General features: G+C 37.7%; 1 protein-coding gene across 1 annotated transcript in view; it reads left to right on the top strand.

Annotated features, from left to right (window-relative positions):
- Positions 1-15,694, top strand: part of POLA1 (DNA polymerase alpha 1, catalytic subunit) — a 281,414-nt gene that overhangs the window by 34,800 nt on the left and 230,920 nt on the right. Inside the window, exons 19-22 of the mRNA XM_063450182.1 lie at positions 695-811; positions 3,532-3,707; positions 8,807-8,936; positions 13,836-13,955. Of these exons, the coding sequence (XP_063306252.1) occupies positions 695-811; positions 3,532-3,707; positions 8,807-8,936; positions 13,836-13,955 (543 nt within the window). The remainder of the gene's footprint in view (positions 1-694; positions 812-3,531; positions 3,708-8,806; positions 8,937-13,835; positions 13,956-15,694) is intronic.

Below are 15,694 nucleotides of genomic sequence, written 5' to 3'. Positions count from 1 at the left end.
GCCCATTTTTTTTAGATGTATTTAAACCCTGAATATTAATTGAGATTAATTTCAACCTTTGAATGACTGATTAACCATCCTCTCTTACTTCCTCTGCAATTATCTCTAATCACAATGTCATTCACCACTGTACCGAATTCATTCATACTACACATACACTCTTCCATTTTGGCGTCTTCTGCTAAAATCTCTATATTGTTTAGAGATCTATACTTTCATTAGCTTAAGTTGCCTTCTTGTAGGCAATCTCTAAGTCCTATTTAGAACTCATGGGCGGAGTAATTTGGGCGTTATGGTGGTACAGATATATTTTCTGAATTTATGATTATTGTTTAATTCACATATATTCGGATTCTTTGTGTACCCCATCTCCTCCTCCTTCCCTCTCTCCCTTCGTCCTCCCTTCCCCCTCCATCTCCTCTCCCCCTTCTACTCTTAAGGGGACGAGAGAGAGCGAGCGAAGAAGAGAGAGAAAAAAAAAATTTAAATTAAGTTAGAATTTACTATGGTTCATCTTTTAGCAACTAACCCTTAAATGTAGTAGAGCTTTTGCAAGACTACTGACATGTCCAGTTAATTTATTTATTTGTTTTTAAAGAAACCTGCTTTTTATTATACACAGATGTATGCACTTGTAGTTTTTTTTTTTATTGCAATTTATTCCTTGATACTAACAATGTTTGGTTTTTCCTAGGGCCATGACATATACGGTTTTGATCTTGAAGTTTTGTTACAAAGAATCAATGCTTGCAAAGTTCCATTTTGGTCAAAGATTGGACGATTACGGAGATCTGTAATGCCAAAGCTTGGGGTATGAATACTTCCCTCCCCCTCGCCCCCCTTTATTAGTCAGTCTAACATTGATGATTACATTTTTCACACTTGTTTGTTTATGCATTGCACATGCATCCAAACATGCTAAAATTCTTGCATCCTCCATCTCGCATCATTGTGTACATGATGCCTATATTTTTTTCTCTCAGATTTATTCTGGGAGCTCTAATTGACTTGTTGCTAAAGATCGCTGTCAGAGTTCTCAGTAAATATTTTTCCTGTAGACTTGTATATTAAGATACTTCCTCCTATGTTACAGTAGGCATCTATGGTGGATTATCTTATACCACATGCAGGAGATATAGATATATATATATATATATATATATATATATATATCTCCTATATATATATCTCCTATATATATATCTCCTATATATAATATAACATAATATATTTATTTTCATTCTGATTCTAATATGGATTCTTATCTCTTAATTATGATGTTTTTTCTTTCACAAAGCATTGGGAAGTTTAACTTACTATTCTAGTATATTCTTCTTGATGATGGCCATTTTCAGCATGTCCACTCACATGTTTGCCTAATATTTATTTATTTTTTGTCAGAAACTAGAATTCTAAAATCCACTAAACAATTATTGATGTTTGTCATGACCCTCACATTGCACAGGAAATTGACAAATTGCTGTCATGGGATATAATGAATAATATGCTTTTTCTGCAAGTGCACCTGACTTTCCTATGCCTCTAAATGGGCACACTGCGGAATGGGAGGGTAGGTGAGCCCTGCCTAAGAAGGCCTGCTGCTACTGTTGGCTCGGTGTAGTGAAAAACAAGATCTATGACTGTCTTCGTGACAGTCAGGTAGATGTTTCTGTCCTCAATTATAAAAGTGCTAATTTGTTTTGTTTTTTAACTCTGCACTTTGAAGTTTGTGTATTTGTGACAGTGTATAAGACACATAAAGCCCTTCAGCAAGTTGCAGTGCTCAATGTGTCTGGCGTGTTCCTTTAAATGTGAAGACTCATTCTTAAAAGTTGTTATATAATATTTTATTATATTTATTATTTGCAACCAGATAATTTCACATTTTTGAAACTTTTCAGATTAGTTTAAAGGAACACTGCAGGGTCAGGAACACAAACATGTATGTAAAAACACCATCTAGACCTACCCCACCTGCCCACCCTAAATATAGTAAAATCTTACCTTTATTCCGGTCAGTTGCTACTGGCTATGCCCCTGATCTGCCTTATTGGTTAACATCATGAGAAGTGATGATCTGAGCCAATCACAATGCTTTCACATTAGAATGACTAAGATTGTCAAGGAGGCAGATCATGGGCAGAACAGACAGAAATACTCAAACCGCTGGAGTGATCCAGGCTGGCCGAGTATACAACTGGATATGATAGAAAAATAAATAGAATAAATGCAATCTAATAGAAACACCAATAAATAATAGTGAAAAACTTGCCTAAATGGCTCACCTCTATGTATATCAAGTGATACCCAAGTGCCTACAGAGCTCCAAATAGTGCTAACTGGCTAATGACTTTATTGAGTAGAAGAATGGTCAAGTCCAGAGCTAGGAGCGTAGAGAGTAGGTGTATGTCATTCGACTGACATGGGTATCTGGGGTATGGTCACGAAAGTATAACCTCAGACGGTTCTTATGCCGTGTAGCTGGTGAATGACTCTAACTCTTAATAGTCTATAAGTATGCAGTATCAGAACTGTAGTGCACTGAGTCATAGACCAAGCTGGCATATGGGGTAGCATATAGCAATTCCTTGTATGTAATGAAAGGAAGGAATCTAGCATATGGGAGGTAGTAAAAATGTCCCCCTAAATCAATAGCTAGGTAACTGTAACGCTAAACAAATAATGGTTGCAGTATATACACTGGAAACCCCAACTTATTGTTTCTGTGAGAGAGAATGCTCAACAGACAGTTAAAAGTAACCAAAACCCCAAGTAAGAAATAGAGGTGAAAGAGACAAAGATTAAAGTGGCTCCATGTGCAGAACCATACTTAGAATGTTGGTTGCCTGCACATGGTGATAGATAGCCCTAAGTGAAATAAAGTGAACGAAAAGAGCCCATAGAGCCCGACGCGCGTTTCGGTGCTTGCTTAGATGCACCTTCGTCAGGGGCTGAGCCTGCACAAGCCAAAACACTGTATCATTGTGTATCTATGAGGAACGTTCAGTGTCTCAATGCAGACGTTGGAGACACGAAATGGCTGTGCAGCACTGTCCCAGGAAGCACCTCAAGCAGCCATCTTAGTGGCCAGTGGAGGTATCACTAAGCTGTAATTTTAACACTGCCTTTTTGTCTGAAAAGACTGTTTACTGCAAAAATCCTGAAGGGACTAATTATACTCATAGGAACAAATACAATAAGCTATAGTTGTTCTGCTTGAACCATGTAGATGTAGTGTAAAGTTATGTACTGTGGCTGCATGTATTCCTGTATTATTGTTAATTCTTATAAGTTTCTTCCCATTTGTCCATCCTATTACACTGCCCCTATCCAAATGACAAATTAATTCAACTCTGATTATGAAGATTGTACTAGCAAAAAAACAAGATTGCTTCAGTAATAGACAAATAATCTAACAAGAACTAAAAGGAAGCAATCGTTATAAGTAAATGCTTAATGGCAAACATTAACCTGTATTGTATGCTTTCTTGTGTTTTTTTTTTTTTTTAAATGCATTTATTTTATCTTTAGGGTCGGGGCGGCTTTGCAGAAAGAAATGCAGCCTGCGGTCGCATTATCTGTGATATTGAGATATCTGCAAAGGAATTAATTAGGTGTAAAAGCTATCACTTAACAGAGCTAGTACATCATATTTTGAAAGTCGAGCGTGTTGTAATCCCGCCTGAGAATATTCGTAATGTGTACAGGTAGGCAAAAGCAAAAATAGTTTACTTGTTATGGATCTTAACACATACTTAATTTCCTATTCGTGCATACTAATCTACAAAAAGTGGAAGCCCCAAATGTTTGCCTATGAAATATTTTTTTTAATAGTCTGGTTACTATATGCAGTTGTAGTTCTGTGGAGTTGGGTTAACTTTTTTTGTTTAGAGTAGGTACTGACTCTACTCCTCCTCAATCATTAATAATATGTAATCTGAGAAATATTTCACCTTCCAGGTAGTCCAATATTTATTTTGATGGGAATTGATCTCATAAAGCACATGGCCTATCTAGTAAAACGTCCCACTGAAAAGCCAGAAAATGCATTAATGCCGGGCAGCAATTCGACAGGTGGATAATCAAGAAATCTGAGAGTATAAAGACAATCAATGACAATGTAAAAGGTTATCCAGGCTGCCAATCGCATTAAGTGGTTTTTATTAATATTTTTGTATTTTTTATTTCTCCTTTACTTTTTGTAAACTGCAACTTTCATTTCTCTGTTAGATAAGCTGTGTTGCTTTTACAAAGTGGATTATAAAACACACTTATTTGACTAGATGGAAACATTTTTTAATATACTCATTCTTATGGATACTGTGGCATCTCCCTAGAAAGTGCTGTACAAGTGCCTCTGCTCTAGGCCTTCACTTTTATAGTGCCAAATGTGATCCATGCTCCCTTGCTGTTGCCTGTACAAAGCACAATGAGCAGCCTGGCATGCAGTCTTATTGTGTGTGTGTATCCACCACAAAGGATAGTGTTAGAGTAGTAGTACACCAGGTAATGGCAATGCTGCTTCTATTTTAAAGCTGAATATGTGAGATTTTATCATGACCCAATAGCTAACTTAGGTCTCGGTTTAATAAGCTTTCCAAATGATACAATACTGTTAGAGTTTACAAATGATTTATGAACAAGAATTCATATAGATCCTAATGGTAACTTCTGTAGCTAAATTACTTGGAAACTTTCCTAACACTATTGAATCTTTTGGAACGTTTGAGTCCTTAGTTAACAAAGATTGCTAGGAGTTGTGAAATGTTTGCGCCTCCCCACCCCCTTTCTGTGCCTTCTTATTAATTGTCAATTCTCAACTGTTAACAGCTTCATGAAATCTTCTATATGTGATAATATATTATTAATATAGATGCTCTTCAACAGCTTTTGTTTTAATTACCTTTCACATTGTTCTTGATATGTCACACACAAAAAAATGTTTGCTTATTGGAACCCGATGAGAATTGTTCTTTTATAATTTCTTTCCAAAACCACAAATATTCCATTTAACGACACAATGCACCTTCAAGTCTAACCTCGGATAGGTCATATGCAAGACATTCAAAAGGAAAATTGTCTTTAGTATATAAAATATATGCTGACAGTTATATATTCAGCCCAGTGACCTGACCACTCTAGTAAACAACAACCTTTATAATGGAAGAGGCAGCTTTTACATTGAAAATAATGCACATGGAGAAACTTTAATGATACATCACTTTGGCTGTACGAAAACATGACAGACTGAGTGCTGCTTTAAATGTAAGAGCCACATATTCCATTATAAGGAATTGGTCTGGCCATTGAACTAGATACATCCAGAAATTGCTCTTGCTTTGAACAGAAATTTAAAGATTTTGCTAACTTGCCTTTGTTTTGACCTTTGTAAATTCAAGGTAAAAAGCGCAAACACTTTTAATGTGTTCTTTGGAAACATAAAGACGTTAATAACAGATGAACACACTCTAATCCTTTTGCTTGTCTGATGCCCAGAAACTGTTGTATGGTTTTTATTTTATATATATATATATATATATATATATATATACACAAATCACTACTTTTTTTAATTTTTTTTTATTTCTTATCCATCGTGAAAAGTTGGCAAATAGTTTGATTTTAGCATGTTCTCTAAAATAACTTGAGTACTATACATTTTGCAATTTAAATAAATCTTCATCTGCAGCCTTTAATGAACACTCAGCCCTAATGTGTTTTATGGTATCTTTTTAGTGTTAGATTAACAAACTGTACAGTCCATAAATAGTTGTATAATCTAATTCTTGATTGGCTGACCTGAATGCAATGGAGCATGTGTTTAATTTGTTAATTTAACACTTGAGGGAAAATGCACCAAACAGGAATGAAGTGGGACTGCAGTATCCTTGAATATTATGTTATATTATTCATCGAATGGTATTCACCAATGGTGCTTTTTAAACATCTGTGCAGACTCTGATAAAACCACCTCTTTGGGCAGACAATTCCACACCCTTATTGTTCTTACTCTAAATAACCCTTTCCTTTGCCTAAGACTAACTTGCCTTTCTTCCAAACAAAATGGGTGACCTCTTGTCCTGTGTATAGTTGTGTTTATGAATAGATTTCCAGGGATAGACTGATATTGATTATTTAGTGCCGATACCGATCATCTGTGAACTTTTAGGCCGATAGCCCATAACCTACCGATATCGATATTTTGTACATTTGCCGTTTTGAAAAAAAAAATATTTCTACACAAATCTGCTGTTTACTGAACATGTTTAATATTTTTTGAGCAAATCTTTTTATTAAGTGGTAAATGCACAAAATATACATGTTAGTCAGATTTTTTTGTTTTCAAGAATATTTAGTGTTACTCTCCCTTCCTTGTCCCTTAGTGTACCTCTCCCCCTCCCTTCCCTGTCCCTTAGTGTACCTCTCCCCCTCCCTTCCCTGTCCCTTAGTGTACCTCTCTCCCCCCTCCCTTCCCTGTCCCTTAGTGTACCTCTCTCCCCCCCTCCCTTCCCTGTCCCTTAGTGTACCTCTCCCCTCCCTTCCCTGTCCCTTAGTGTACCTCTCCCCTCCCTTCCCTGTCCCTTAGTGTACCTCTCCCCTCCCTTCCCTGTCCCTTAGTGTACCTCTCCCCTCCCTTCCCTGTCCCTTAGTGTACCTCTCCCCTCCCTTCCCTGTCCCCTAGTGTACCTCTCCCCTCCCTTCCCTGTCCCTTAGTGTACCTCTCCCCTCCCTTCCCTGTCCCTTAGTGTACCTCTCCCCTCCCTTCCCTGTCCCTTAGTGTACCTCTCCCCTCCCTTCCCTGTCCCATAGTGTACCTCTCCCCTCCCTTCCCTGTCCCTTAGTGTACCTCTCCCCTCCCTTCCCTGTCCCTTAGTGTACCTCTCCCTTCCCTTCCCTGTCCCTTAGTGTACCTCTCCCCTCCCTTCCCTGTCCCTTAGTGTACCTCTCTCCTCCCCTCCCTTCCCTGTCCCTTAGTGTACCTCTCTCCTCCCCTCCCTTCCCTGTCCCTTAGTGTACCTCTCTCCTCCCCTCCCTTCCCTGTTCCTTAGTGTACCTCTCTCCTCCCCTCCCTTCCCTGTCCCTTAGTGTACCTCTCTCCTCCCCTCCCTTTCCTGTCCCTTAGTGTACCCCTCTCCTCCCCTCCCCTCCCTTTCCTGTCCCTTAGTGTACCTCTCCTCCCCTCTCTCCATCCCTGTCCTTTAGTGTGAAACCCCTTCCTGGTGTGCCTCATTATCTCTCTTGTAGCGTGGGCAAGCGCAGCAGACCGCGGTACAGGAGCTTAATTTTCCTGCACCTGGCCGAACTGACAGGAAGTGCTCTCTCAGTGAGGGCCACACCCGCCACTCACATTATCGGCAATATCGGTATCAATAGTGGCTGATACCCCTCTTTGCCAAAATCTGGAATATCAGCTGATATTATCGGTCTATCCCTAATTTTCAGAGCATGGTGTGTATTGGCCCCAAATATATTTGTATAATGCTATCATATTCCATATGAGGCAACATTTTTTTTTCTTAACTGAACAGATTTACATCTGTAAAACTTTCTTCATAAATATCCCATTTCTTTTATTAATATGGTAGCCCACCTGTGCACTTTTTCTAGTGCCATAATATCCTTCTTTAGAACAGGTACCCCAAATTGCACAGCATATTCATGGTGTGGTCTAACCATTGATTTATAAGAAGGGGTTAAAACTCACCTTATTTTCAGCCCCGCACGTGTCCACCGGTCGCTGGCCCCGCCAGCCATTAATCTATAGTTCTGGTGACTAGTGTCCCTTTATTGTTTAGGAAACAGCCACTAAATCAAATTAAGAAATAATAAAGGTATTAAAGCAGGGATGAGCTGGACCGAACATTAAAAATATGTAACTGAAATGCTCAAAAATAACTGAATGTGCAAAATTTCAAATATAGACTGGAGACTGAATTTAACTGGTAAAATAACATTCAATTCGGTGAACAAAATTCTGACACAACTAGAATTGGCTGCAAAACTGTATTCCTAACACTATAGTGTCCTGCTGCCCCCCCCCCCCCCCCCCCACCCCCCACCCCCCACAGGTGAATAAAGTGTTAAATAACCCTTTTAGCACAAGTGATTCCACCTCTGAGGTTACTCTGTACTGGATCAGTCTCTTCCTCCGCCTCTGGCACATTAGGCCTTCCCTGTAGGAAAGCATTGACAACATATATGAACATTTATTCTTAAAGGGACACTATAGTCACCAAAACAACTTTCGCTTAATGATGCAGTATTTTGATGATTATAGTGTCCCTTTAAACCTGGTGTATATCCTACTTTAAGCATAGTTTATTATATGTAGAGTGGTATATTAAGGTGGAGTCTGACCATCTGTATATAGTGTGGTATATTAAGGGGGAGTCTGACAATGTGTCAATGATTGCTTTGCCTTTACTTGCAAATTTATGTGGTGGCAATAAATTCCATAATTTTTACGTGCCTGAAATAGTGTTGATGCATTTGGGATGAACGAATTTAAAAAAACAACTTCGGCCGAATCCTTTTCTGCCTTGCACAAGTCTAGTGCACAATAATGTTCCAATTAGCAAAATGTGCAAACATTGCTAATTGGGTCTTTTGGTTGTCTGAGCATCACAGGAGATTCAGGCAGTATATATGAACATTCATTCTTAACCCTGGTGTATATCCTACTTTATTATGCATAGTTTATTATATGTAGAATGGTATATTAAGAGGGAGTCTGTCAATCTGTCAATTGCTTTCTCTTTACTTGCTAATTTATGTGTGTAATATTTTTTTTTCTCTTAACCCACAGTGACTCCTCAAATCTTCTCTACATGCTGGAGAACACGTGGACAGATGCAAAATACATACTGCAGATCATGTGTGAACTTAATGTTCTTCCCCTGGCTTTACAGATCACAAATATTGCAGGCAATGTTATGGTAAATAATCTATTTCTGAGAACTGCTGAAAAAAAGTTATTTGTTTTCACAAACACACTCTGGGCAATGAGACATTACATTTCCATCAAGACACATGGAGGTGGTAGTTGTATTAACAGCTGATAAATGCTTTCAGTAAAGATAAAAATTGTGTGATACTTAACCCCTTAAGGACAGATGACGGATATATTCCGTCATGATTCCCTTTTATTCCAGAAGTTGTGTCCTTAAGGGGTTAAGTTGTTTTATAACAATATACTTTATATTGTTCTACAAGTATTTATTTATTGTTTAACTTTTTTCAAATAATTTTTATTTTTCATGGATACCTTTTGTTTAATGGGGAGTACTCCTATTCACAGTCTCCTCCCCATTCCTGATTTCTAAATGTTCTGAGCTTTTTATGTTTACAGCTGTAAATTCCAATTCAGCACCCTTGCTGCCCTTTTTGTATTGTAGTATTACATCTGCACACACTGGCAGAAGGGATTCATCCGTGTAAATAGGGTTAATAGCAGGTTGGGCTAAAGTATAAATAACTAAAGCTTATTGCTCCACACTATTTTTTTAAATTATTTTAAAAGGGACTCAATAACCATGTGGGGCTCTCTGTGTCCCTTCTTTTTCCTTCTATCTGAAGCAGTATACAAAAATCTCTGCAACTGTATTATCGTCCACGTCCCCATTCTGTGATGCTTTCATAAAGACATGTAAAATAACATGGGCTCTGTACAACATCTATTGGACTTAAACAGGTGCTCTCATAATGCTTTTAAGGGGTAGAATAAACATTACTATTTATTAAAAAAGTTGTTGTGTTATGAGTGTCTAGGTGATATCCCTGTTTATTATGTCAAAGTTTTGGATCATTTGCCAAAACCTGGGGCTCTCCCTGTCACCCATAAACCACACCTGTGCAGGCCGACTGAAAAGAGGTTTAAAGGGACATTGTAGGAACCCAGATCACTTTTTCTCATTGAAGTGGTATGAGTGCACTGTCCCTATTCCACTTAGTCCTGCAATGTAAATCATTGCTGTTTTAGAGAAACTGCCTCTAGAAAGAGTAATCAGGACAAGCTGTGGTCAAAAATCCAGAATAATCAAACGGACAAAATTCTATACAATTTGCTTCAGTAGTTAAGTCTTGTATGGTAAACTCTGAAATAATCTGTTATGCAGAGGACTGGTAGTGATGGTCAGGAAAGTCAATAATAACTTGAGTCTTTTCGGACTCCTTTCTTATAGCAAACACAATACATCTACTGGGGTTACTTTTTACAGGGCGTAGAGTTGATTCGGCAAGGAAAGGACTTGCCACAAATTCATTAAGGGCTTGAGTAAATGAAATATCTGCGAAAAGTTTCAATATAAAAAGAAGAATTACAAGAGGAAGATCAGATTCCACAAAATCTTGCCATATGTGCCCATAGAATGAGGGCATTCTCAATCTTTAAGATTGCTGTTTTTACACTGATAAATCTGAAACGCCAATGTATAGCCAGTAGTGGATTTACATAATTGTATAGAATTTGATGCTTCATTGGGATATATTTTTTAAAAAGCAGTCTTTAAATTTCACACGATTCGTCAATACAAACGTTTTGGCCTGGGATATCATTTTGGTAAAATTTGTTAGACAGGAGTTTAGTATGGTTTTCCTCTGACACTGCGGGGTGTCCTATCTAACTTTTTGTAGATGATGGCTGGGCATCGCTGGAGGACTTATTTAGGAGCTCAATGTCAGACGCTTTCATAGTGTAACTGCCTGCGAGAGTGTCACTGTGTATGCTTCCTCTGCCATTTAATAGCATGCCATCATTGGGGGATTAATTTAAGCGATGTCCGTAATGGGTTAATCTAATTTGCCTTCCTGCCTTATACACACTCTCACATCCAATTCCCACTTCCACCCATGGAAAACCCAACATCCAACTCAAAAATGTAAATAAATTCTAGATCTAACAGCTGTGATCTACATTTTGGGCACCCCTGAGTACTAAAAGGGCTAATGTTTTTTTTTATAGAAATTGGGGAGGGGGGGGGGGGGGAGGAGGGGGTGGTGGTGGTGGGGGGGGGGGGGGGCGCTTTATCACAAAGGCAAACAAAATAAAAGATACTGGGGTTAAAATCGTGATAAAGGGCAAACTTAAATGAATTCAAAGTTGTACATGACTAGGTGTCCATTAATAGGTTTCAAGCACAAATACGAGGATGATATATGTTTATATATATATATCCTTACGCTGTGCTCACAAGCCTGAGAAAAGAGAATAAATGGAGAAGAGTCTCGAGTAATTCTGCAAGTGTAGAGTGGGCAGAGGGAAAGAGGAGCAAGTGATCCGCTTGATCCAGAAAAGGGGGCATATCCTCCAATTACTACAGGGAGCGTTGCCACGAGCAGGAGCAATGGAGGCAATTAGTCAGCATGTGCATTAGCGCTCCCCTTAGGAAAGCATTGAAAATGCATTTCAATGCTTTCCTATGGGGAACTGAGCGACGCTGGATGAGCGACGCTAGAAACCAGGAAGTGCCCTCTAGTGGCTGTCTAGTAGACAGCCACTAGAGGTGGAGTTAACCCTGCAATGTAATTATTGCAGTTTATAAAAAAACTGCAATAATTACACTTGCAGGGTTAAGGGTAGTGGGAGTTGGCATCCAGACCACTCCAATTGGCAGTAGTGGTGCCTGGAGTGTCCCTTTAAATACCTTTACAGCCCCTAAGCTTGAGTCCCAACATCGCAGTCCTACACCACTAATATACATACAACAAAACATTACTTGTCTTTACCTTGTGTAGACTGTTTTCATTATTAGACAAAAGGTTGAACACAACATGTCCAACTGGTACCTGCAACTTTTTTTTACGCAGGTAGCGAGGTTTGGGTGATGGCTAGGAAAATTAATACATTAGGAAGCACCAAGAACGGGGGGGGGGGGAGAAAGGGTATAATGTCTCTGTGTAACTTTTGCACACCTTGCCTTATACTTAGTATTGCTAAATTATAAATGTAATTATATATCCAAGTGGGATTTAAGCATATCAAGATAAAAATCCCATTGCTGGAATATTGGCTATTAACCCCTTCAGGACGGAGTCAATGGCACACGTTCTGATCAAAACAAAATGTAAACAAAAACTGGAATTTGCGCTACATGTCTGTTCAACCGTAATTCACCTCTTTCATATTAAGTGCACCTACACTTTTTATATATCATTTTATTCAGAGGAAACATGGCTTTAATTTCTCATGAACTGTTCATATATGAAACCTAATTTATTCTGAATAAAATAAAACTGAGAAATTAGGATTTTTAAAATTATTTGTAGTTCCGCCTGACATTTTAGCTGTAAATGTCCTAATACTGTTAGCATTTACTGCAATAAAATACACGTTTGTATTCAGCAACGTCTCACGAGTAAAACAGTACCCCCCCATTAACAGGTTTTAAGGTGGTTTGGAAAGTTACAGGGTAAAATCTAGCACATTTAATTTTTCATTTTTTTCACATTGAAAGTTGACAGTTTGGTAATGTTACCTTTGAGACCGTATGGTAGCCCAGGAATGAGAATTACCACCATGATGGCATTCCATTTGCAAAAGTAGACAACCCAAGGTATTGCAAGTGGGGTATGCCCAGTCTTTTAGTAGCCACTTAGTCACAAAAACTGGCCAAAGTTAGCGTTAATATTTGTTTTTGTGTGAAAAGCAAAAAACAAATATGTGGCCAGTGTTTAAACACATATATTTCAAATTGCAGGTTTTGTTTTGATCAGAACTTGTATAATTGCCTCCCTCCTTTTAAGGACTGCATGTAGGTTATTACTGCCCTACGTTTTTCACTCCATTATTTACGAAAGGGAGAATTGCTGGGCATTCAAAGTGAAGCTAAGCTTCCATTTTGTCTAAAATTCAAAATTCACTTTAAAATCCTGACATTTCCCAATTTAGTGAATAAACCTGATTATGCACACGTTGAGATAACTTTGCAGTATATTCCTGAAGTTATCAATTTATATGGCATGTTTTTTTGGTTAAAAAAAAATATATTGTGTACCTTTTACATAATATTGATGCATTCATGTATTTCATTTATTCATATTTATTTATTTATTTTTTGTCAGAAGCCATTTATTACTCTTTATTCTATTTTTTGGGTGGGGGGAGTACATGATTGACAGTTCTATGGAATGCTCTTTCATTCCATTTAAGCTTGAATCATTTGTCATATAATCTCTCAGCCTTCCACCATCTCTTCCCTGTTGCACCACCACAAAATTGTTTGAAGACTGTCTTGTCTTTCACTCTCGCTTAGATCCTTTACATTTTTTTTTCTTCCCCTTTCCATCCAGTGAGTGCATCAAATTCAGCTTGAAATTTCTAATGACTAGAAATGATCTAGTTTCATAGCATGTCGCTCTTACTGAATCAAGCGACTGTAACAAACTGACTCTGTTGACAGAGATGATGTGTCTTGTCAGCGTATTCATCTTTCCAAAATCGTGTTGAGCTGGTTTAAAAGGAAAATGTCATTTTTGTGTGCTATTTCATTTCAAACTTGTTCTTTGCAACAAGTAAATGTCTTTTATGTTTTGAGGTAGAAGGTTTTTGGCTGTGGCTTTTATTCTGTGTATCTTTGACACCGATGGACCTCAGCCGCATTTATATAGTAGAACCTTCTGTAGATGTCCTTATTGTGTTTGTCACATTGCTCACCAAACTGTGGAATTATCAGTGTAAAAGACCTCTTTAAGCTCACAAGTGTATTTTATTTAAAAACATCCCTTTCTTCTGTACCAATAATATTAAACATGTAAACATATAAACATGTAACACATGATCATCTTTTGTCAGGTTTTACTTTTGCATGTTAAAAATAATTTAAATTTGCTTTGTGCAGTCAAGGACCCTGATGGGTGGACGATCGGAACGAAATGAGTACCTTTTGCTTCATGCCTTCCATGAAAATGATTACTTGGTACCAGATAAGCAAACTTTCAAGAGGAATCAGCAATTTTTGGTGAGTGACTTAGTTTAATGTTCAACCTTGAAAAAATATATTGGTAAGATTTTAAAATATTAAAATATCTTTATCAGCAGTGTAGGGCTTAAAATTTCAAATCCAGTACCACTAATATGGTCTGCCACTGCAAATCATCCCCTGTGGTGTGACCGTTAAATGGAAAGGGCAACAACACACTTCTCCATCATATCCCTCAAATCATTTGAACACTATATTTGTAATTTCTACAAAGTCTGAGTGAGTCTGGAAATAAAAATAACTTTTTTTAGTTCTACAAGTAGCATCCGCCTGAAGGTTTGCAAAAGCAATGGGGACAATGCTTGCTTGACAGTGCTGAATTTTTACTTTGCGTGAGATTAATTTCCTCTTCCCATTGGCTAGTTATATCAAATCCTTTTTGTAGAGGCCATCCTATTGAATAATGCTGGGATATGAAAGTCACATACCAGTATTATCCATTAGAAATTGCTTTGTGCAATGCAACAGAGTAGTCGAATGCCAGCTCTTGTGCTCTCTTCAACAGGAGAAGTGGAGTTCATATAAAGATAATAGAACGTGTGTGTGATTATTAGGAGGCATGCAAAGTGAGACAAACAAGAGGAAGCATGCAAAACTGATGTAAAGTTCATAGGATAGGTAGATTTGGAGGTTGTTGAAAGATGCCCAAATGTAGCTGAGACATATTAATGGAGGGATTGTGAGACTGGCAAAAAAATAAAAATAATAAATGGAGGGTGCATTGGGAGGAATATGATATGAATGGATTTTGGTATCATGAGGTTTAGAAGAAATACGAGATTCTATTTTCATTGTCTGTTTTCTGTGCCTGAGAAACAGGATAAAAAGACACAAGGGAAAAGTGGATAAAATAGGGTCCGAGATGATACAACACAAATATGCTAGTGCAATATGTATGTGATTACGCTATGGATCATGGTCATTTTCAACATATCTTTCTTAAAAAAAAACAAAAAAAAAAAAATCAGTTTGAATGCTAGCCATTGACTCTAACACTGTATTTTGTAAATGTCTACATATACTATAAATTATTGTTTTGGTATGACAACCTGTTAGTCTTGACAGTGTTTTACATAACACTATGAACTCTGATCAGTTTTAGGTAAAGTAATAAAAGCTTCATACCAGAGTTTATCGCTGTGCATTTAAAAAAAAAACAAAAAAAAACTAGCCTGACAAGAAAGAGGAAAGTGTGTGTATTACCTACAGTCTTTCTTTTTCTTATGGCACTGGTCAATGCATAATTGTCAATAGTTGATATTTGATCACTTTCATCACTGAAAAAAACTGTGATTTGTCACTTCCCCTCCCAATTTTGGGTCTTGTCACCCCTCCCCCCCCCCCCCCTTTTTTTTTTTTAAAGAATCTCTACACTGGTTTATCCTCCCCTCCACATTGGATTTGCTCTGGCATATGGATGGATGATGACACAAATTCTTGCTGAACAATCTGTTCAGTTAGTGTATCAAAAAGTTCCATTCACTCCCTCTCAATGGAGGGACTTGTCTTTTAAGTGTTTTTGTCATGAAAAGTTGTCTTTGCACCAACATATCAAGATAAAAACTTGCTAAACCTTTGTTTGGTTATCTGGGTCAATTCTGTTTTCTTGGACATTTTACATAATCAGACAGAATAGACTTTTAATGACTGTTATTGAAATTTAATATATACCGTACTTGTTTTAAATACTTTATTTCTATATTGAGCCAGCTATTGGT

Source organism: Pelobates fuscus, chromosome 1, assembly GCF_036172605.1.
Source record: "Pelobates fuscus isolate aPelFus1 chromosome 1, aPelFus1.pri, whole genome shotgun sequence".
NCBI classification, from domain to species: domain Eukaryota; kingdom Metazoa; phylum Chordata; class Amphibia; order Anura; family Pelobatidae; genus Pelobates; species Pelobates fuscus.
This window is presented reverse-complemented; position numbering and strand designations above follow the sequence as displayed.